At 38.6% G+C, this 24,224-nt stretch overlaps 1 protein-coding gene across 7 annotated transcripts in view; it reads right to left on the reverse strand.

Moving 5' to 3' along the window:
• Positions 1–212: 212 nt before the first annotated feature.
• The window catches only part of LOC128733852 (formin-like protein), a 110,018-nt gene continuing 86,006 nt past the window's right edge, over positions 213–24,224 (reverse strand). For all 7 annotated transcript variants that reach the window (XM_053827684.1, XM_053827682.1, XM_053827678.1 and 4 more), the window contains 7 exons: positions 17,520–17,606; positions 8,687–10,436; positions 8,328–8,620; positions 7,816–8,268; positions 7,648–7,749; positions 7,453–7,584; positions 213–904 (listed from right to left, as the gene is read on the reverse strand). In XM_053827684.1, coding sequence (XP_053683659.1) covers positions 692–904; positions 7,453–7,584; positions 7,648–7,749; positions 7,816–8,268; positions 8,328–8,620; positions 8,687–10,436; positions 17,520–17,606 — 3,030 coding nt within the window. In that variant the 3' untranslated portion in view covers positions 213–691. The remainder of the gene's footprint in view (positions 905–7,452; positions 7,585–7,647; positions 7,750–7,815; positions 8,269–8,327; positions 8,621–8,686; positions 10,437–17,519; positions 17,607–24,224) is intronic.

The raw sequence follows: 24,224 nt of genomic DNA on the forward strand, positions 1-24,224 counted from the left end.
GGGAAGTGCAAAACGAAACTGTTTCTTCATCATAAGAGATAGACATTGAAATAAGGCATGATTATCAATAATTCTCTATTAAATATATACTTACGAACTTTTGTTCTGCCATAAGAAAGCTACTACCCCCCTTTAAATTGGATAAAAATAACACATAAGGATCATTTCGGCATAACAAATTGATTGATAAAATGTTCGTAAGAGCGTTCAGTTTCAATTTCATTGTATAATAAAATATGTGCATACGAGCTTTCCCCATATTTGAAATGTTCGTTCGTTATCATAGCATGATAAAATATTATTCCATAAGATATGTACATATGAAGAGACGAAAGTTTCACTAAAATGTATGCTGAATTAATATAATTAACAAAAGCCTACTTACGAGTAGAGACAAAATAACAACATTTCATTTCTAAAGACTGTCTTCAATCACTGTCTTCACTGTTAACCTATGACTAAAACTGTGTATGTACATAAATGAAGAAAGATCATTTAAAAGAGTATGCTAGGCTCAATAGTTAGATAAAGCAGTACAATACAGAAAGTGAGAGTCACAGAGAGTGGCGGAACGCACACGGTGTCGTGTGGCAGTACAATTGTTGTGCATGGTTGTGCGGAGTCGTAAAATTAATCAATCACATTTCCTGTCATTTTTTCAATCCTTTCGATGCCTCGTCCACTGTTCTGGTTAAAACTCCAGTTCCTCCATCGTTCGCGAGAGCCGATTGCTGTCGATTCTCCGTCGTTGGCTTCTCCGGACGGCATCCGCCCGGCGGTACGGTTCGTTCTTCAGTCCCAGCAGGATATCCTCCAAGGCACCGTTGTAGACTTCGTCCTGCTGAAGCAATTTCTTCTCGCGCACCGAGTTGGTTTTCGTCTTCAGTTCGTTGATTACTGCCTCCTAGATGGGGGGGAGAGGAAGATCAGGCCACAGGCATTTAGCAAGTCTTTTATTTTTATTCAGGGTGCTGGCACGGGGAAAATACATAGTGCCGTTAGGTATTACCGTTACCAATCGAACTGCTAGTTAGCGTGCAAAAGCCATTTTATATACAACAGTTACAGTTTTGTTAATTTACAAACCAACTCTCCTCTTAGCTTTATGTGATTGAAAAAAACAGAATGTGATTTTGTGTTCACGCGTGTGAGATAACAAAGCTTTTGAACTTATACATGTGCAAGCAACCGAATAGTCAAACTTAACTAATTTTGTAGAATGAAAAATTTGAGAAATTATACTGTTGATGTCATTCGTTGTTAAGTTGTGCATTGGTTCCGATACCTGTAGCTACTCGCATAACAGTCCCATTTTCTATGAAGTTTCCTATGTAAATGGGACTATTAAGCGAGTAGCGGCAGTTTAATTTTGTTAAAAAACACATTCCATAAATTCTCGGGTAAATTTTCAAATAGACCTAAGTGACAATGAGAGATTCTCTTCGCGTCTCCTCTCTTCCGTCATTCACGGCTACATAAACGCATAGAAAAGGAAATTTTCAAAACATTTAGCTAACTAGTGACTCCGGCAACCGTTTTATGCAAAGCTGATGTGTTAAAATGCATAAGAATCGCCGTAAAATGCGGAAGAGAGGAGACGCGAAGAGAATCTCTCATTGTCACTTAGGTCTATTTGAAAATTTACCCGAGAATTGAATATATACAATGACACGCAAACTTTATTTCTATCAAATTTTGTGAATAAATGTACCTATTTGAAATGTATCGTAGATTCCAAAAAAATTAATTATCAGTTAGTATTGTTTTCCAGGATTGTCATTGATGCGAGAATGTCATTCGGAATCAAGCACCAGTGCATGAGTAGAAATGTTGAACATGAGCAAGGGTACACTGACGTGCCCAGGCTAGGTCTCACTGGGAAAATTCAAGGTAAGACAGAATAGTTTCTGTAACCCAGAAGTCCGCGGTTTTTAATAAATCGGTTACTATTTTTGCGACGAGTAAATTAATTGCAGTTATAAATTAAATTTCAAGTTTAGTTTCGAGCCTAGTTTAAGCACAATTTCAAGTTTAAATGCAAGACTAATTTCATGTCCAATTCCAACACCGAGTTCATGTCCAATGTTAAGTCTAGTTTCAAGTCGAATTCCAAATACTATTCCAAGTGCAATTTAAATTCAATTTCAACCTGGTTTCGTATTCTACTAAGACACTCCAAAAACTTCAGTCGGTTTCTCTGAATATTTATCCTAATTCAAAAATTTATATCTCATGAACCTAACGCAGACAAACAGTTTCTTATGAAAATGTAAGTAAATTTTCTTAGAATATTCACAGATGGATTACCGAGCGATCTAGAAGTGGTCCGTCTCCTTCAGAAAAAGGCTCTCCCAGAAAAATAAGCAAAAAAAAATTAAAAATTTGACAAAAGGGGAAAACACGGAAAAGAGTAGGAAAGAAAAGGTGACAAAAGCTGGATGGACATAACAAGAGAAAAAAGTGAGAAGGATGAAAACGGGAAGAAAAAGATGAAAAACGAGGTGACTTTACAGACGAAAACTAAAAACGAAAGAAAAAAAGAGAAACATGAGAGAAAAGAAGGAAAAATCATAAAGAAAAAAATCTTTGAAATTGTGAAGAAAATGGAAGCAGGAAAATGGAGCAACGAGAACAGAAATAGAGGAAAAACGAGACAGAACAAAAAAGACATGCAGAGAGACAAAAGATAGAAAATGAAAAAGAAGAACAAAACATGACAGAAAAGAAGAAAAAGCAGGGCATAATAGGAGTAAGAACAGAACAGACGAAAACGAAAACAGATAATGGAAAAAACAGAGGAAAAGAACAGAAAATAGGACAGAAAAAAACGGAAAAGGAACAGAGAAAAAGGAGACAGGGAGCAGAAAAAGGTTAAACGAGAGAGAAAATAGAGAATGGGACAAAAAGCGAAATAATGGAATAGAGAAAGAAGTGAAAACTAGGAAACACGAACCAAACTAAAAGTAAAACGCAAGAGAAAAAGACGAAAACCGGCAGATACAATGGGGAAACCGAAGAGGAAAGGGAAAAAAGGGGGCCGTGACCGAATGAACGTGACAGAAAAGACTAAAAAACGGGACATCAAGAGAAAAAACGGAACAAACGAAGAAGAAATGAGAAAGAAAGGCGATAAAACTGCTAGAATAACACGAAAACTGTAAACCAGAAACGAGATAAAATAACCAAAAACTAATGAAAAACAAGAAGAAAAGCAATACTAAAAATAAGAAAAATGGTAAAGGAAACGAAGTAAAACGGAACAATGGAAAAGGAAACAAGAGCTAGAAAGAAGGAAAACGAGCGTAAAAGAGGAAATACCGAAGGAAAGTGACAGTATTTCAATAAAATAGTACACGAAACAAAAAGTGGAAAGTCGAGACTGGAAAGAGGAAAAATGAATCAGCAAAGAAGCTAAGACGAGTAGATGTAAATGTGTAAATTTTCTTGACGTATTCACAGATGCATTACCAATGGATCTAGAGGAGAGTCCATCTTCTGCTACTCTTCAGAAAAAGAAGTAAAAAAGAAAAAAATGAGCCAGGAGAGAAAACAGAAAAGAGCACGAGAGAAAATGTGACAAAAACTGCATAAACGGAATATAAAAATGGGAGAGGGAGTGACAGAGAGAGCATAAACTGGAATGACAAAAAGCAAAACGAAAGAAAAACGTGACAATGGAAGGAAAAATAAAACATAACAAAAGAAAAAAGTGGAAAAGAAGAAAAAGAGAAGAGGAAAAAAAGCGAGAAAGCAAAAAATGGGTGAAAAAATTAAAACCCATAAATAAAACAAAGAAAATGAAGATAAATTGAGCAGGAAAGGAAAAAACGAGACAAAATAAGCAAAACAACTAACACTACACAAAACTAGAGGAAAAACGGGACAGAAAAAAGAAAAAAATGAGTAAAAGAGAGGAAAAGATGAAAACGGAAGATAAAACGAAAAAAAGGAGATCAGAACGTGACAGAAAAGGAGGAAAAGCAGGGCATAGTAAGTGGAATAACGGAACAGCTGAAAACGAAAAACGGAGTAGAAAACGAGTTGAAAAACGAAAAAGACTAAAACCGGGACCGACAACAGAAAAATGCCAAAAACAGAGAAAAGTCAGAACACAGGAAAAGGCATGAAATGGGACAGGAAAAGAAGATCACAAGAACAGAGAAGAATAGAGAAAACAGTGAACAGAAAAACGGGATGAAAAACGACAAGAAAGGAAGTACAGACCAGAAAGGGGAAAAGGAGAATAGCTAGAGATAAAAGAAAACCTAAAACAAAGGAAACGGAAAAGAGGTCAAAAAGGATATAAAAGGAGAAAGCTGGGACAAAAAATGGGAAATTTTGACAGAAAAAGAAAAGAAAACCAGGAAAAAACAATGAAAAAAAAGGTAAAACGATAGAAAAAAAGACGAGAAAAGGAGAAATAAAAAAAAATAGCACCTCCCAGCCGAGATTCGAACATGCAACGACTGGTTTGTTAGGCCCTAACTAACTAACTAAGCTAACTGAGAGGGCGTAACAAAAACTGCAAAAACAGAATAACCTTATAAAAATGACGGGGAAAATGGCATATTAAAAAGAGGAATGTGAAAACAGACAAAGATGAAAAATGGAAAGGGAAGGAGCTAAAAAGAGTTGGAAAAAGAAAACTGGAAACAAAAAGAGAGGAACAAGAGAAGAGAAAAAAACGGAAAACGGGAAATAAAATAACAAAAAAAAACGTGACTGGAAAAGAGAAAAAATGGAAAAGAATAAAAGTAATACGTGTGAAATAATAAGACGAAGAATGTCAATTGTCTAACAGTGTTGAAAAATTCATACCAGCAAAAAACTCAATGAGATTTCAAGCACCATGAAATTTCAACCTAGATCAGAAGCGCCGAACTCACATATGAAATTCTGTCGCTATTATACGTGATGTCTCTGTTGCTATGCGATGTGAACAAAATTCAGCTGTGAGCATTTTGCTTAATTCTTCCACAGCTGGCATTTCATTTAACTTTACGATTTATTTAGAGATTCATTCTCTCACGCTCACTCACAGTTACGTATCGCACAAGAGAATGCCTATGCTGTTCAACAACGAATTTGTATGTATATGTGTATAGCTCCGGGTAGCAGTTGAAGGAAAGCAGGATGTGATCAAGCGGGAATAAACTTGCTTTTTGCTATGAAAACAGAAAAACTCACGCGTGAGTTTTTTCTGCATAGGATCAAGTTGACATGATTCACAGTTGATTTTGATTTTTGATGAGTTTTGAGATTTTGAGTTTTTAACATCACTGTTGTCTAATTTAATGTCCAATGTCATGTTCAAAACTAGTTCAATTGTATGTGCGATTTTGAGCCCAATTTCAGGTATAATTTAATTTCTAATTTAATCTCTTCCAGGTAATTTGATAATTTGAGATTCAATTTTAGTCTAATTTCAAGTCTAATTTCAAACGCAATTCCAAGTCTAATACACAATTCCAAATCTAATCCATAGTTCAATTCAAATCCCATTTATGTTAAATTTTATTTTTAGAGAGCGAAACAAGGCGCTATATCCTTCGTCAATTGCAGCCTGGCTTTTGATCTAAATGGCATTAGCTCATCCCTGAGGATCCAGAGTATCAGTTAATCTTTATTAGTGACGATACCCCAGCAACTGTAAATAAATCATTAGTTATACGGGAAGTATTCGGTACGGGAGGTCCACGCTTTCTTCTATTCCTTTGATTTCAAGGAGTTGAATGGAATTTGGTATTATTTCTGGTTCCACTTGATTTCTTGGAATTTTCTTTGTGGTACATGTTGCGCAGTTGGCCTGGCCGTTGACAAGAGGAATGATTGGTTCGAGTAATCGTCATTTTCAAGATGCTTTCAAGAATTGGCTCATTTGTAGCAAATTATATTAGATTAGAATTTCAATTTGAATTTGAAGTTTAACTTCGAGCCTAATTAAAATTCAATTTCAAGTCAAATTTTAACTTTAATTTTAAATCCAATTCCAAGGCTATTTGAAACAAAAACTTGAAATTCTGTTTTAAGCCCGATTTCATGTGTGATTTCAAGTAAAACTTTCAAAAAAAGTTCTTCTAAAAGGTCGGGTGCCCCACCTTTTGTCTATGCATGGGCACGCTAGTTGCAAGGCATACCGGATAAGGTTTCTTGGCTTCGAACAACCCATGCTTGCTTTGGAATACTATCAAATATTTGACATTTTTGGTTAAAGGTAGAATATTTATGCACAGAATTTTTGCTAAATTGGCCACATGCGGTAATCAGAATCCGAAGCTGTACATTATTTTAGATTTTGACAGCACAGGTTTTCACTAGAGTTTAATTAAAGGTCAAGGCAAATCGGGAATTTGTAAGTGTACAATTAGAGTTCATAAGTTTCATAAGTTACAACAATAAGTTTCATAAATATACAGTATCAAAATAATTTCATGTTTTAATCTGGTTTCGTCTGCTTGAATTACGGCCTCTCCGTCAAGTCCCGTAGTCTTTTTCTTTGAGTCAGCATCTTTTGAATTAGGTTCGAGTCTGATTTGCACGCTTTTCTTGCAACGACAGTGTTCGGATAGTTCTTCGCTTGATTTACGTCAGCGACAGGCAGTAAACTCCAGGACATCCGAAGCTCATTTCCAGTCTTGTCGTTGAAAATGAAAAGTGATAGTCGAGTTCATTAATGGTTAATTACGTACCTCTTTAAGTGATAGAAATTTTCAAATGCTGTTGAAATGGTCAAATAGGCTAGATCATGTACGATGAGCAAAAAGCACATTTTATGAAAATGATTTATATTTAACATAGCAATGGATAAACTAATAGTAAATAAACTAAACACAAAAACCTGATTATGCACAAGATTATCATACAAATAGTTACTACACTTTGAAGCGAAAGGATATTAATAACATGTATTAAATCTTAGTCATAGATTGTGACATATACTAATGTCAAATCGAAAACAACCTCAACCAAAAAGCAAACCTTTTACCAAAGAGCGCATCCCGGCCTAAACCTTAACCAAAACTTAAATATGCCTCGGAAAGAAATTTCAAAGTGACGTGCATCCACTACGCACCGGGTAATTGCTGGCAGTTTCCAAAAAATAAACTTTTAGAAAAATAGCGAAAGCATGAGAAAAAACACAGTTCAAACTCTAAATAACAAACAAACAAAAAAGAACACCTAATCACACTGTCTACTAAAAGCTACACACTCGGTTTTTGGTTTACTTTGAACTTATTGTTAACTAATCAGCGAACTCGTGCTAAACACATGTTGCAATTCCCGATTCATTTGTGTTAGATTCTGTAGGAATGCACTGGACAACCGAATGCTAGCATCGCCAACACCGCTAACGTTGCTGCTGCTGCCACCGACGACGGTAGCAGCGCTACCGCCCGTGGAAGTAGCATTATTTGCGTTCTGCGCTATTGCAAAGGGAGGAGGTAAGCGTACCTGTTGCTTCTTCTGGTTGTTGAGCTTGTTGTTCCGCAGTACGACTTGCTCTTCCAGCTCATCCTTCTTGTTTGCCGCTTGGAGAGCGGCCAGCTCGAGGCGACGCCTTTGTTCGTTTTCCTGATCGCAAGTCTGAATAAGAGAAGGTTGATTAACGTTGATTTATGGCCATAAAGGCTGAATATCACCATTTACCTTAAATGCTCTGACAAAGCGCACCAGCAGCGAAAAGAATGCGTTGGCATCCGAACTGCGAGACGATTCACCGAAATATTCGATACACTCTTTAAAGGAATCCTGAAATGGATGAATGCATGATTTAGTGTTTGCACGATTTTCACAAAATAAAAAACACGAAAATACCTGCGCAGTTTTACAATCCGTTCGAATCTTTTTCAATTTTTCTTCGGAATTATTCAGGAAGTCTCGCAGTACGTGGTTATGTGTGCCTTTTCCTCGCAAGTCAGCCTCTTTTCGAACCGCCTCCATACCCTTCTCCAGTTCGCTTACGTCAGTGATTAGAATTTCCAGCGAAACCTGCGCGGCCTTATCGATGCAGAACAGCTCGGAATCAAAGTTCAAGAGCTCCGGGAACTTTTGCCGTACCGTTGCAACGATATAATGCATCAAGCTCATCCGTTTGTCGTTTGATTTTGTGTCTAGCAGAGTGTCCAAGCTTTGCAGCTTGAACCCGTAAGCCGGCCCTCGCTTGCTACTATTCAAATAATTTCCAAACGCAAGAATTACCTCGAGCAACGAGCGGAACTTTTTCGACGATTTTATCGAAGACGAAGCCGATATAATAGCGTAGATTTGCTGCCGGAGAAACGTAAAGTTATGCGTTTGACTTAACATAATAGTAAAAGACAACTCACCGGATTAATCAGATGCAAACTGTCGAAGAAATTTCCGATGTAGTTCATAATGGACAATTTGGAGGAAATCCGTTCGACCTTGGTTAACTGCAGCATGAACTTATCCTCCTCGGTTAGCAGATTCAGATCCTTCTTCTCTATCACATACTCCTTGTAGAGCTTCTGTTCCTGATCAGTGGGAACCATCTTTTGCAGCAGCTCAACGTTCTCCAACGATAGCTGTTTGAGATCGAGGTTGTTGATCGCTTTGATGACTGATTCTACGGGCATTTCCAGCTTGCGGCGAGAGATTGCTAAAAAAAGAAGCAAGCATTACAATTTATTAGACTACAGCTTCTGTTGGGTTAGCCAAAACTTACCAATATTTCTTAATCTCGTGTGCTCTAGCAGTGATATATGCTCCGGTTTCTTGAATCGCTTACTGGGGAACGTAGACAATCCGTCCATGTCACAGCTACCGTTGGTCAGCGGACCGCCCATGCCGATCTTGAACCGTTCCTCAAAATCTATGAAATCGATGTGCCGATGAAGCTTCTCGTCATCCAGCTCGTTGAAGATGGTTCCGCGTACCTGGTTCGGTTTCAGTGCAACCCAGTTGAGCGTTGGCAGTTTGTATTTGGTTTGTACTTTGCGTTTGATAGTCATCGCACCGTCCGTGCAGTGGATAGCGCCACCAAAATTCATGAAACCGCCCGGACCAGCCGGTGGAGGTGGAATAAACGAGGGTGGTTTCGGAGGAGCACGTGGAGCATCGCCGTTCAAGTTAGGCAGAGCCGGTGGCGCTGGCGGGCAAGGTGGAGGTGGAGGCATAGGCGCTGCGGGAGGCGCTGGTGGCGGTGGAACCGGTGGAGCGGCTTTGTCTGCTCCGTTACTCGTAGGACTGAGCTCGGAGAGCTTTCCGCCCTTCGCCAGGAGGTTGGATACATCCGCAATCGACGTACCCTTCGGGAGAGTTTTGGTGAGATTCTCAAGCTCCAACAGCATAGATTGGCGACTTTTTGATTCCTGCTCGTGCTCTTTGAGCGCGCGTTTTAGTTTCGTTATTTCTTCTTCTACCGTTCGTTGTTTGTTGAACAAATCATCTCGTTCGGCTCGGGTTTGACTTAGTTCCGATTCGAGCTCTCCGATTTTGAAGAGCGCTTCCCTCTCAATTTCACTAGCCTGATCTAAGGCACGACCTAGTTCGTCTTCCAGTTCGTTGACCCTTTCCAGGGCGGCAGTCTTTGTTTCACTGTCTTCCATAAGTGCGGCTACATCGAACACATTATCCAGATAGGCCGATATCTGAACCTGCAGCTCTTCGGATTCGGTTAATCTAAGTTTCTCCAGATAATCATCCAGACCGAGGGCAGTAAATTCGTACTGCAGGTGCACCCTGTAGTTCATATCTTCTACGGAATGTACTACAATATTTACAAATTGCATGCAAGCCACCATAAAATCGATGTTGAACAATTCATAGTTCATAAAGTACTCCATGAGCGTCTGAAATCGACGCTGCTCGGAGCAAACTACCTTAAAATTATCGAATGCCGATAGAATAATTTCGTGACCGCCCTTAACTAGGCAGATCGCCGCTAGTAATTCTAGAACCAGAGCTTTCGTTCGCAAAGACTTGTGAGTCAAACTAAGCGCTATACAATTGATCGCTTCTCGATGCTGCAGCACCATATTGAATCCGTACTTGTTGTTCATGATTGCCCTCATACACATGTTGCACACATGAATATCATCAGTCGTCAGTCCCATGTTCAGCTTAGCAATGTGCCTCGATCGCCGCCGGATGCTGGGACTATCCATCATATCTCCTAGCCCAGGTCTCATGAACCCATTCACACCAAGCTTGTGGTTCGTTTCGTTACTTCCGTACGACGTGAGGGTCGTATCTTTCGGATTCAAACCTTCGTCCGATTCAGACTTGGCTTCCTGTATCCTCTGCTCGTGACGCATCATCGCGAGCCGAAAGCTGAGATAGTCAATCAGAGCATCCAGGCCCTGATTCTCCGTGTCCAGGAACTCTTTTACCCACTCGATGTGATTGGTGCGCAGGGAGATTTCCAAATCCCGCAGGACCTGCGTCGATGTGGATTCACCGACCATTTTTCGTTTCTGTGAGAGAAAAAAACAAACATTCGGGATTTATCACCAGTAATTTGAACTAACGAACGACACAAACAAAATACTTGAAAGTGATATATCAGCGATAAATATCGCTCAAAACAAATAAGTCATTGTCATCCAGTTATGGATTAGCTTTGCATTTCTCCTTCCCGGTAATCATTCATGGCGATAGAAAACCGACACCGATTTCGATCCCGCAGTCGCAGCTCACAGCAGCTCAACATGTGCAATCAACCGAAGTGATTGATCAGCTTGACCGATACGCACACGGCATCCGTTTCAATCTTCCGTCTACCAGTCTCCACACATCCTGCGCCCTATTTGAGGTTGCATAATGCAAGTGACCATCATCATCGGGAACTGACACTTGTTTTGATTTTTGCAACACTTTCGTGCCTGTCGTGACTTCGACTAGATGCCGTCTACAATTACGACAGCTGCAGCGTCTCAGTTATTCATTAACGAAGCACCATGTTACAAGTGTGCGTAAAGGGGTAATCGGAGTAGTGACTATTAATAAAAACTACCGGTAGTGATGATAAGCATACTGTGTAAGTTCAAAGAGCTTCTGCCACAAGTTTATCAATATAATTATCATATAATTGCATAATTTTAATAGCATCCTTGGTACTTGAAAGCCCTAACGATATTGAGTTTGTGATAGCAAAATCAAACCAAAAGATTTTAATCTGATGATGTAAATTCCTGCAAGCCTTGTCGACAATGAAAGAAACGTGTTGTTTGGAGGTCAAATTGGAGTCGAGTAGTACCCCGAAATCTACACTACACATCTGACGCAATCTACACGTCTTAAAGGTACGCTTGATAGTCGGTATTCGAAGATTATCGGATTTAACTTTCTCGAGAACGTAACCCGTTGATAGATGCATTAGCAAGACGATTCGACGGGTACGATTTAAACCACCGCACAGTGGGCAGTATCGACCGAAAAAGCGGAACTTTTTGTTGCCGCTATTTTTAATGGGTATAAAGGGTATTATATAAAAAATCACGATAAATAGATTGGTGAGTCTCAACGCGCAGAAATAAAGAGAAGTGGCCCGTTTTGCCCAATTCACCCGTTTTTCTAATAGTTTTGGAAGAATTATGTACAAACTCTCTAGGGGCACCTCAAGCGTCCAATAAAAAAATATGGGTCTAACAACTTTCGACTAGGATCAAATACACTCAAGTCGCTTTTTACGCGAAGGATGCGTCCCGCGTAAATCAAAACCGCGTAAATTCCGAAATTCGCGTAAAAGAAAACCGCGTAAATTCCGAAAATCGCGTAAAAAACCGCGTAAATTCCGAAATTTGCGTAAAAAAACGCGTAAATTCCGAAATTCGCGCAAAAAAACGCGTAACTTCCGAAATTCGCATAAAAAACCGCGTAAAAAGCGACTTCAGTGTACACCAAATTTGAACAAAAGCAAAGCACTTGTACTGTTGCTCCTTTTCCTATCAATACATACTCATATTTAAGCACAAGTTGTAGGTTAAAACAAGGTAAAACATTCCCTTACACGACATTATAGTAAAAAACTAGATCGTCATTCGATCTCATGACTTTATCTACTTTCACAACAGGCGTGCCTTTTTGAAAATCTCTGGTAAATGTATCGAATTAGCATTTTTACTGTAGTACTAAATCCTTGAGTATAATGGAGCAAATCAGACTTCTACATTATGTTGTATTAAAATAAAATTGTTTATAGAATTTCAAATTAGAGATTTTGTACATAATTCTTTCAAAACTATTATAAAATAGGGGTGAATGGGCTAAAAAAGTGCTACGTCTCGTCATTTCCACGCGTTGAGACCATCACCAATCGATTTCTCGTGATTTTTTGCATAAGTCACTTTTTACCCTTTAAAAACAGCGACAACAAAAAGTTCCGTTTTTTCGGTCGATTCTGACCACTGTCCACTGGAGCAGCGATCGCCAGATGGTCCAGTTTAGCGACGGCGATTTGATGACCCAGCTTGGCAAAGGCAGCAGAGAGGTCTGTGTAGATGATGTCTGTTTGAGAACGGTCGTCGAAGCAGTTCTTTACATAGGAAGTGAGCGTTAGTAGATTTTGTAGACGTTGAGCACTGTAGCATGAATCCGTGTTGTTCATCGACCATGTACTGCAGAACGAACGAAGAAATTGGTACGACCACAATGACTCGAAGAGTTTCGATAAGGCGGATACTACTAATAGCGCATAAATCGGTTCTGCCATCTTTGAGAAACGTTCGAGTAATTGACATCTAGTAAAAACACATTTTAAGTACAACTTTTAAGAGTAACGGAAGTCCACTGAAGATGCTATTCGACTAGCAGTCGAGCGAACTAATAAATCGTCTAAACAGAAGTGAAGAGGAAATCGTTTTTGTGGCGTTATAACTATCGACGTAAAACCGCCTTAACAGTGCCAGCTAGGAGGCCATCGCCGAGTCGCTGCACAGAATCCAGATACCTGCAGCGTTCAGAATTCTAAGGAGTTACTTCTAAAATCGGGTGCTTATTTACGAGTCCGCCGAGGTGTGGAAGACGAACGCTGATACTGACTGATACTGGTCAGCCACCATGTTATCGGTGACAGGCGAAACACCGGAGGAGGTGAAAATGCTAGCGATCGAGGCGTAAGAACGATAGAAAACTGGATGCAGGTGGGCTGCAAATAGCCCATCACAAAACGGTGGTCCTGCTGGTCAGTAATTGTAAAAATACAAATACAGATAATAAAGGGTGTCCTCACCAATTGCTCTAACTTTTGAGCCGTTGCACAATGGGTAAAAACGAGCTCGTAATCCCAAGAATTAGAAGCCACTAGTTTGGAATCTTACAAGATACCTATTCCTATCTAAAAAATGCAGGAAATCGATTGGCGATGGTTTCATCCTGCGCAGACTTCGGGATGTGGTATATTTTGCCCTATTATCCGATAAAAACTAATTATATAAAATATAGAAACATCTTTGCCGCCCGTAAAATGAACTCAAATAGGTTCCAAATGTTGTCAAAACATCAGAAGAATCAAATCCCATCCATTCTATTCTGTAGGATAGAATGCAAAAATAGTTCGTTTTGCCCAATTCACCCCCATATACATAGATAACCTAATTAAAGCGATTAAAACTAACTCAAAGGCAAAAACAGTCTTCAGAAAAAATGTGTATTTTATCATACTGAATAACTTTAGATAACAGTTGAAAGCAATGTAAATAAATTGAATAAATTGAATGCAAAGTTATTGTGCAGAATTGATTTTTGAGTGTACTTTTTAAGCAAATCATTATATCTCGCAACTGTACAAAACGCTAATTGGACCGGTTGTCCTCAACGGGCACGAAACGTGGACACTGCTAGAAGAGGACCTACGAGCACTCGGAGTTTTCGAACGGCGGGTGCTAAGAACCGCGCGTCTCTACGGCGAACCAAGTATTCAGAAAGTGGTTAAAGCTGGACGGATACGTTGGACAGGACATGTTGCTAGAATGCCGGACAACTATCCTGCAGAAATGGTTTTCGCATCAAATCCGGTAGGAACAAGACGAAGAGGGACACAGCGAGCGAGGTGGCAGGACCAGGTGGAGCGAGATCTGGCGAGCACTGGGTGCCCGCGGAACTGGAGATCAGTTGCCATGGACCGAAACAGATGGAGAAATTATACTGCGCAGGCCTTGTCATAAGACGTTAGGCCAATTAAGTAAGTAAGTAAGTAAATTAAGTATATCTCGCAACTAGTAAAAGATTTATAGTTACTATATTAAACAAAGTTGCTCATTTTAGTGTGTTCTACAATTTTTTTGAATCAAAAAATTTTTTTGAACGGATTCAGAAAAGCAAAAGTTTGTATCACTCTGCTAGATGAATATAACATCACCCTAATAGTTTAAAAAGATGCGCTGTATTTTATCAATAAACTTCTCTAAAGACACCATCGTTGAAAATTTACGATTTTTTTACGAACTAGCAAATGAACGTGTTTTTGTAGATCTAGGAGATAATCAGGCTAGACGGGACCATTATGAAATCTTCACGGTACTAAATCGATGACATTCAACTCTCCTGATGTCTTTCGGATGTATTGGTGCTGCTATTGGAGTTTATGCCCATGTCTATGAATTAGTTTTAATTGCTTTAATTAGGTTTTACTATGTATTTAGGGGTAAATTGGGCAAAATGGACTATTCTTGAATTTCGCACAGTATGGAATGAATGGAATTTGTTTTTTCTGATGTTTTGACAACATTTGGAACCTATTTGAGTTCATTTCACTGGTGGCAAATAAGTTTTTATACTGTTTAGTTAGCTTTTATCGCGATTTTTTGGAATAATAGGGCAAAATGGACCACATCCCGAAGTCTGCGCAAGATGAAACCATCACCAATCGATTTCCTGCATTTTTTTACATGGGAATAGGTATCTTGTAAGATTATAAACCAGCGGCTTCTAATTTTTGGGATTACGAGCTCGTTTTTGCCCATTGTGCGTTGGGTAAAATCAACTGAAAATTTGCATGGAGAAAGTTCAAAGTGCATTGTTTATACTGTGTGAGTGTGAGTCTTTTTATCAGGTGCGCAAAGATATGAAAAATGCCGTTGAAAGAACAGCTCGTTTGCGAAAAAGTTCTGCACAAGTACATCGAAAATCAGAATCTGTCACATCGTGCCTTCGCACAGTGGTCTAAAAAGCGAAATACGTGATCGTTTGATATAGCGCCGAAACGTGAAGTTTTTCGCATATAGTACCTTTAGGAACATTTCTTGGTATAACAAGCCCCTTCTTGTGAGAAACATCTTTGGGTGATTAATTCCATTAAAGGTGAGATACGAAATTTATTTTGTCGTATATTCGAGATACAGGTTTGGTACTTTTGGCAAATTTGTAGTAAATATCAATACAAACAACTTTGTTAAAGACACCATACTTGTATCTCTTCATAGAAATTGTCTATGAAGCGTTATTCGAAAACAAACCCTTCAAAACAGTTTTTAAACCCTGACTTATTCTGGTCAACTTTTACGTGTTCATAGTGTTCTATAAAGTTGTTTATCTTGCTAAAATCAACGTTTTTGTAGAACATTATTATACGCGATTTTCTGCAGTTTCGGAGATTTCGAGCTTTTTTGATGAAAAATAGTATTTTTTTAATGTTAAATATTTCCCAAGGTGGCAAATCAAACAACCCGTACTTAAAAGTACAACATAACGATGTGTTGCTTATTTTATTTTTGGTTTGAGTAAAGTTAATTGTTAATTGCTTGTCAATTCGTGTTTTCTAATTAAATAGTTATTTAGTCATTCCGAGAAAATTCGGCCTTCCGAGACTGTTGCTGAAATTCGGCGCTTTGGATTTCGGCCATTCGTGATTCGAACATTTGTGTTTCGGCCATTCAGTACCAGCCCATTAAGAGTGTAATCTTTTGAAAAGACACCAATCCAAAGTATAGAACAAAATAGACTTAAGTTACTCATTTGAAAGCTTCTCTCTTATTAATTTCGTCAAACAATTTTGAGTCTACATTCATTTTCAACTCGAAACTAGGCGCAAAATTTGCTGATAACTCAACTTGTTAAAAAGAGATTGTCAACGTAAACAAAATGGCATTTATTGCATTCGAAGTACATTTTAATTGTTCTATAAACATGACTGAGATGGATTTTTAAAACAACTATAACTATTGGGGATACAAACAGATACAGCCAAGTGATACTTGCTTTTAAAGGTTTTTTGTTGTACTTTTAAGTAGGAGTTGTTTGATCTGTCACCGTTTGCCACCTTGGGAAATATTTAAGCTCAAAGTAGTACTATTTTTCATCAAAAATGCTCAAAATCTCCGAAACTGCAGAAAATCGCATATAATAATGGTCTACAAAAACGTTGATTTTAGCAAGATAAACAACTTTCTAGAACACTATGAACACGTAAAGGATGATCAGAATAAGTCAGGGCTTAAAAACTGTTTTGAAGGGTTTGTCCACGAATAACGCTTCATAGACAATTTCCATGAAGAGATACAAGTATGGTGACTTTGACAAAGTTTTTTGCATTGATATTTACTACAACTTTGCCGAAAGTACCAAACCTGTATCTCGAATATACGAGAAAATAAATTTCGTATCTCACTTTTAAGGGAATTAATCACCTAAAGATTTCTCTCACAAGAAGGGGCTTGTTATACCAAGAAATGTTCCTAAAGGTACTATATGCGAAAAACTTCACGTTTCGGCGCTATATCAAACGATCACGTATTTCGCTGATTGGACCACTGTGCATCGGTAGAAAGTTGGGAATCCCAAATTCTACCTACTGCAAAGGATAAATTTTTTGTTCCAGAGAACCTCCGGAAACAGAAAATGTCGAACTTTGCCAAGAAATTCTTGATTTGGCAAGCAATTTGTTCATATGGAAAGCGAAGTACAACTTTCGCGACCCCACGCACCATAAACATAGACAGGTGTGTTTGAAAGAGTGTCTCCAAAAGCGTTTTCTTCCTCTTCTGAAGTCTCACAACTGTCCCACGATCTTCTGGTAGGATTTCACTTCATGCCATTGTGCAAAGGCTGTGCTGGAGTGGCATAAGGCAAATAATGCCAATTTCGTACCGAAAGATCATAGCCCCTCAAATACACCAGTACTGCGGCCAATCGAGAAATAGTAGACTATTATGAAGCAGGATCTTCTAAAACATCCTAAAGTAGTCAATAGAGTTGAAGAAATGAAGAAAGTACGGGTAAATATGCAAACCATGTCGATTTTGAGGTTGTGCAAGATCTCATGGATGGGGTTAAGACCAAAGTACCAAAATCGGATGCGGATGCGAAATTTAATAAAATAAAAACTAAGTATAATTGTTTCATTTGATGTCTTGAAAGCTTGATGACAATTGGATAAAAACTCGAATTTTGCGAATTAATTTTGTGTGTCGCAATTTTAGCGTGGACATAATTTCGCCTTTTTAAAAATATCATTTTTGTAAATCAGTAGGTCAGTCGACATATTCGGATTCTCCATCATACATTCTTCAACATTCAGCTTAGCCTTATTGTGAAAAAAACTGTAGTACCAAAAAACTTACCCGATGACTCCGTGAGGCCTTGGGATCCAGATATGTTCGCAGCTTGGTGAGATAGTGGGCAGGAGGATCTTTCGCATGTACCATTTCCTGCAAAGGAAAATTATAAAAAAAACTATACGTTAGCATGCAGGTCTCGTTCGAATGGAGGCGCACAGGCGAAACAGTTTCCACTTTTACGTGATGAGTAACACTTTCCCATCGGATTCAGATGATAAAGGGACTGCGGCGAATGTATGTGCAAAAGCACTGCCAACCGCGTGCATTGCAAATGTTTTATTTATGAGCTGTTGGCACTGTTCCTCGAGTACAATATAGATTGAAGTGTGCAACTAGAAACTATCGAAGCAGTTAAAAAAATACATTACATGACATCACTGTATTTATTATGGATGCAGTCGCTTATCGCGATATTTTTCACTTTCAGTACACCATTCCAGTCGGCATTGGCGTCTCGTATGCTAAGAGTTAATCACGAACGAAACAAACGGGCTATAAATACACTTAGTAATCACGTACCGCTTCTGGTTTCTGGGTGGCTGAGGAGTACCGTATTACTCCTACAATGCGTCAGCATGTGATTAACTAGCTGTTGGTATGCTGTCAACTAACTGTTAGGGCTCAGCAAAATAATGTTATCAACTGGAAAACCCACATACGTGCGTATTTATTTGCATCCTTGTTTTGTTAATCGCAAGTCGAAAAATGCGTTCGTTGGTTTAAATGCACCATAGTAATCTAGGTTGGTCACTATTACATAGTTTTCGATTGAAAATATGGTTTGGTTTGAAAGCTTCAGCGATAAATTGTTTAGGAAGCCTGGTCAGCCAGGAATATCGATGGCAGATAACAATATTCACCGTTCCAAAGCAATGCTCTGTTTTAGATGATATTACTAGAAGGGATCGATCTATGATGAAATTTGCGGAATTTCTTTTTTGGTAATTTCTTATCACATCGATGCTTGCTCATATATAGTTCTACTTGGCAAAAAAGACTAAAAATTGTTGATGGAAGATTTTACGCCACCCGCCACATTCACCAGATTTAACGCTGTCCGATATTTATGTTGATCGATACGAAACACCCACATTGGAAATTTCAATAAGACTGCTCAAACTCGAAATACCAATGAATCTCAGTATCAGTTCTTTTCACCTGACAAAGACTACCACCCTAGCGCGCATAAATTATAACAAGATTTAGTGCGATGACGTACCGCCAAATTCTTCAACCGTGCGGCTCATGCTTAATAACGTATATACGTGCTATTATCATACCCGAGTTTGGCACAGAGAATGACACGTTATGATCTCTACAGTACTTTTCCAGTTTGCTCGTTGCACAACTATATGACAAATCAAGACCCCAGAGCAGACAGGCATACATCAAAGCTGCTAAAAATAAAATCTGTTCCTATAAAAGGGAGTTCTGCAGTAAAAAAGCAACGACTTTTTGCCAACTTTTTCAAGCAGTATACAGCACTCAACTTATGTATAGTTCGCCGCCGCCGTCGTCGTCGTCGTCGTCGTCTGGTCGGAATTATGAATGAAGCTGCCGGTCGCAGCAGCAGCAGCAACAGCAGTAGACTACAAGCGAGTTGAAAAACAAGAAGGACTGCTGAGCTGAGGTTGGGAACTGCACGCAGTGAGTCAACATCCTCGATGACTGAACAAACATAGCCATTTGGCATCGAAACAACGCAAGCAGCGAAATGGGAAGAAACCGCTGCCAAGACATCCTTTTAGTGAACGCCATCGGTTTAGTTGTACCGTTACCGGTCGGCCGGTCGAGACGGTTGCACTGAAGTGGTTAAAGTAAAACATAACATCTTCTGAATGATTGATATTTGTGACTTTTTTGTACTCTTTAAAGCTATATGTGTTGGGCAAACCTAGGTAATTAAAATGAAATATGATACCGATCCGGTTTTATCAAGATGAATGTAATTAATCATGGAATCAAGACGGAGTACGAAAATTACGAAAGTACTGTTGTAACTCAAGTAGATTTAAAAAAAACTTCACTAAAAATTGCGAAAAAATTACATCAAGTATTGACTTCAAATTTCACTATACGCAACCGAAATTTTTATAATCGAGTCCAGGACCTTCCATTAAAAATATGAAAACTTCACTACACGTTACACACATCTAGTTCTTTCCAGTTAAACTGGATATCAAAGTTTTTTATGCCGCGACTGTAACTATTCAATATTTTATTTAAATACCTTTGATGCTAAGGAAAATCTCGAAATAAATACCCTTTTTTCACCAGTTCGATGGAGAGAGGTACAAAAATACCTGGTGAGCAGCATTTCATGTTATTTTTCGATTTTCTTACTGCCTTTTCAAGATCCATTTTCCGATCTTCTGAATCTTTTCTATGGTCTTCAAAACGCATGGAGATGGCTTCTTGAGTCACATGCAACTAATCCGCATGTTGTAGTTGTGTATGAGTGTCAAATTCGCCCAAAAGTGCTTGCAGTTTACTGTCCCCGAACTTTTCGAAAGCTTTCCACGCTCTCCGTCTCTCACGTTGATTTTGCGAACCGCTCAAAGCACTGCGATTTTCCAAAAAGATGAATGTTAAAGCTAATTCTGGTTTCATATTCATCTAGTACAAATATAATACGGAAACAATACGAAAATGGTGCAAAAAATGGCACAACAATAACACAAAATGGTACAAAAACGACTATGAATTGATATGAAAAGGACACAAAAATAGTACCAAAAATAACACAAGAATGGCACCGAAACCGATACAAAAATAACACAAAAAGAGATAATAATATAACACAATTGTAGAAAATACAAAAAAAAAATATAAAAATGAGCCTTATGACCCATTCCAGCGTTACGGGACACTATCCCTACTATGCAGATCGGTTTCTGTTTCATCACATCCCTAGCATTCTAGTGGAATATAAAGTACTTTTTAAACAATTTTTTTACAACGTATTGTTCAAGAAATTGGCGAAATAGGAGGCAATTTACACGGTAGCAATGGGTGCTAATTGTGTCCCGTAACGCTGGAATGTGTCTTATACGGTTTTACATTAAATCTGTTCAACATGAATAACTTCGTTTTTGCGACAGAAGCGTATATTACTGGTAGGATCAACCACACACCAAAATGGCACAGAAATGCTACGATACAAAATAGCTACGGCTACAAAAAGTCGCCAACCACTAAAAGCACTGGGATTTTCCAAGAGGATATCAGTTAAAGCCATCTATTAGCGAATTTCGCTTTCATATTTGTATACCTGGTACAAAAGATACCAAAATGGCTTAATATCAGTAATGGAAACAAAATGACAAAAAATCAATACAAAATGACAGACTCGATGTTTGGCACAAAAAAAAACAAAAAAGTCCAACGCCTCTATGGCTCAAAAGTACATCAGTACCAACGAGCCACATGCCCTGGCGGGGGTTGTGGGTTCGAATCCGGTTATAATCTCAGGTTATAGCTTGGTTCTATCCATGCAACTTCCAGCATTGGACAAAAGGTAGGAGTCACAACGACTACTTGTTAAGCGTAGCTTCTAATAACCCCCCCCCCCCCCCCTCTCACCTTTTCGCTCTTTCACCACCACTCTAAAACATTTTCATTACTTTCTCCTACCGTCCCTTCATCAATTGTAAAATTTTCGAGATTTCGATAAAATTTTATCGAATTCGGTGCTTTTTTAAGTGTGTAGTAATCTAGCGAAATGGAGGGAGAGAACGTTGAAGAGCACGAAAGCTAGGCAACGAAAGAAAGTTTGGTGAATCGATTTCTCCATTCAACAGTTTAGCAACAAATATGAATTTTGCTTTGCCATTCTGAAGTATCAATAAGACCGATAAGGCGACACCGTTCAGGATATATCTCAGGATCGCGCCAGGGAAGATCACGCAATGATAGGTGAATGAGTTTCTTCTGCACTCGTTCAATTCCCAATGTTGATGGCTTGGCTTGATAAGCACTCTAGATCAGACACGCGTTTTCTAATGGTGGTCTAACTAAGAAGTAATACAGAGTCATTGAACTTATGGAAACAGTATGGAAAACCCGTCCAATTTGTGATATAAAACCGAGCTGGCGGGCTACTTTAGAAATGACAGTCGAACGATTCAGATTAAAATATAGCTTGGTATCGGGGACAACGTTGAACGTTGAACCTATCCATCAAAATCGACCAATCCTGGGGTAACGGTTCGATGAAATGTCATGATCTGCCACTTAGCCGAGCTAACGATGAGCCGCTTCTTGCAATACCAATTGTTAAGAATGTCCAGTAGCCTTTGCTAATTACGATAGGCTTCGATGGATTAAATAGCGAGATAGAATTTCAGATCGTCCGTGTATCATCAACTTACATCCATCACCCAAAAGTAAAGCTACGTCATTACGGTACAACAAAAAAGCACTGGGACTATATTGTTACCTTGTGGTACACCCGATTTGTTTGTGAACGGGGATGAAAGAAATCAACTGACTTGCACACATAGTGTTCGCCGGCTTGAGTAATACCAGCCGAGCCGGGAAAATTTCCAGAAAATTATTCGACTTCGATGATTTATATGGTCAAACACTGTCTTCGGTTCATAGTAAATTATGTCAATTTTCGCCTTCTGCTCTATATGCGAGATGTATGTCGGAGCCAATACAACTGGCACGCAACCATGTCCTGAGAGACAAATGTCGCTCCAAATTTCAACCAAACGGTTAACGCTTCTGCTTTAATGCAGTCCATCAGCGGAATCACACCAAGTTGTTAGTGCTAGTGAGGCCAAATGGGGAGCACGGGTTGCAATAAAAACCGAGTGATAACTGTTCGGGATGAAGAGAGACATTTTCTGACATCTTTAACTAGCAATCTAGCAGTCATTAACTTTTCGTCGGAAAGCCCAATTTCAGAACCAGTTTTTGGGCCCAAAAGCGGGAGTCTGTTTAATAAAATGCAAATACTGCATTCTTTTTGCCTATCTGAACACAGCGAATATGTTTTCATGAACAGAATTTTTGTTTCAAACAAAAAAACTGCTTTTGAAATTGGCAGAATCGATGGCGACTAATTTCACCTTAAGGTACTCGGAATAATTGTAAGATGCTGTCCGAGCTCCGAAGAGATTCATGACGGTCTTTTTAATGACTACGTAAACAGAAATTACATACATATCTGGATAAGTCTGGATTTCACCAAACATCAGCAAAAATCCAAATGCATCAGTCATACAGCAAGTCCCGCTTGCGGCATTTGGCATAGTCCTACCGTAAATAAAATTAGACACAGCGACCTTCATACTCATCATATTATGCATTCGGAATTGTGCTGCTGTGAGAACAACGGCACTTACTGGGAGGGTTAATAAATTTGATTAAAGCAGAGGAGCGTTTGGTGCGAAAAATGTTAAACTGAATACTGGGAAAGTTTCGATCTGCGGCTAAAAATATTGAGTTAGTTTGTGGCAGTGGGACTCCAACCCATAATTTCTCGATTAGTCCCACTGGGTGGAGTCCCACTGACACAAACTAACCCAATATTTTTAGCCGCAGATCAAAACTTTCCCAGTATTCAGTCTAACATTTTTTGCACCAAACGCTCCTCTGCTTTAATCAAAATAGAATTTACGTTTGACCGCGAAAAAGTCAGTAACAGTAAAACAAAAAAGGGTTAATAAAGTTTTTACTAAAATTTGGCAAAATAAAAATAAGTTTTTGAGGAAAATATTAAAATTATGCTGGATAACTTGAAGGCGATGTGTACCGAAGTTGTAACCTGTTGTTCAATGTGTAACGTAATGACGTTCTTACATGATAATAAAACAAAATAAGCACCAAAACAAACATCCTTGCTATTTTCAGGTTCTTCCATACAAATTAAGATGATGTGACACACTCCAGTAGTTTGCGTCACAATACAGTGTTTTTGGGGCAACAAAAGTCAAAACCACAATTTGAATAAAATTAAAGCAGCACTCAGAAATAATTTTAGATAAACAGATTCACGATAAAAACCATTTGAATTCAGAAATCATGGTTAAAAGGTATCATATAAATTCAAAATTATGATGAAACTAAGTCAAGATAATAAAAATATAATTTTATAATTTATACTTTTAAAAAATAAAACAAAATTAACAAACAAAACAGAATTCGGACATGAGTACGTGCAATTCGAAAGGATGTTGAACAGTTTCAACCTACGTTATGGTTGCCTCAACGTAGTAGTTTTACGGTATACAAACATAAGCTTTTAAGACCGTTTTGGTAACTTTACGCAGTAAAAAATAAATTATTCATTGAGTTAAACGCCCAAAACGAGTTTTAAGTAGTTATAGTGGTAAAAAGACTAAATTGAATACCTATTTTGTATGAAGCGAAGCACTCCTGGGAAACGAACATCATCTCGTTTTATTTGATTTGTTATTATTTCTACTTTATTATCGACCAGCTAAAACGTGCTTCATGTGTAAAGAAGGTGAATAATTGAAAAATGCAAAAAAAAAACAACAAAACATGAAAAGACACTATCCATAAAATAATCTCAGCACGCACAAGGTACAGCAGCATCGCTTGACCAACCCGGAGGAAAACACTAGCAGGAAACTAGGTGCCTGTGTGAGTGCTCGTGGTCGTGTGTTGGCTTGCCGTGCACGGGCAAGTTGGCAGTTTGCAAGGTAATTCTGTATTTTTATGGCAATAGCATTTATA

The sequence above is a fragment of the Sabethes cyaneus genome, chromosome 2, assembly GCF_943734655.1.
Source record: "Sabethes cyaneus chromosome 2, idSabCyanKW18_F2, whole genome shotgun sequence".
NCBI classification, from domain to species: Eukaryota; Metazoa; Arthropoda; class Insecta; order Diptera; family Culicidae; genus Sabethes; species Sabethes cyaneus.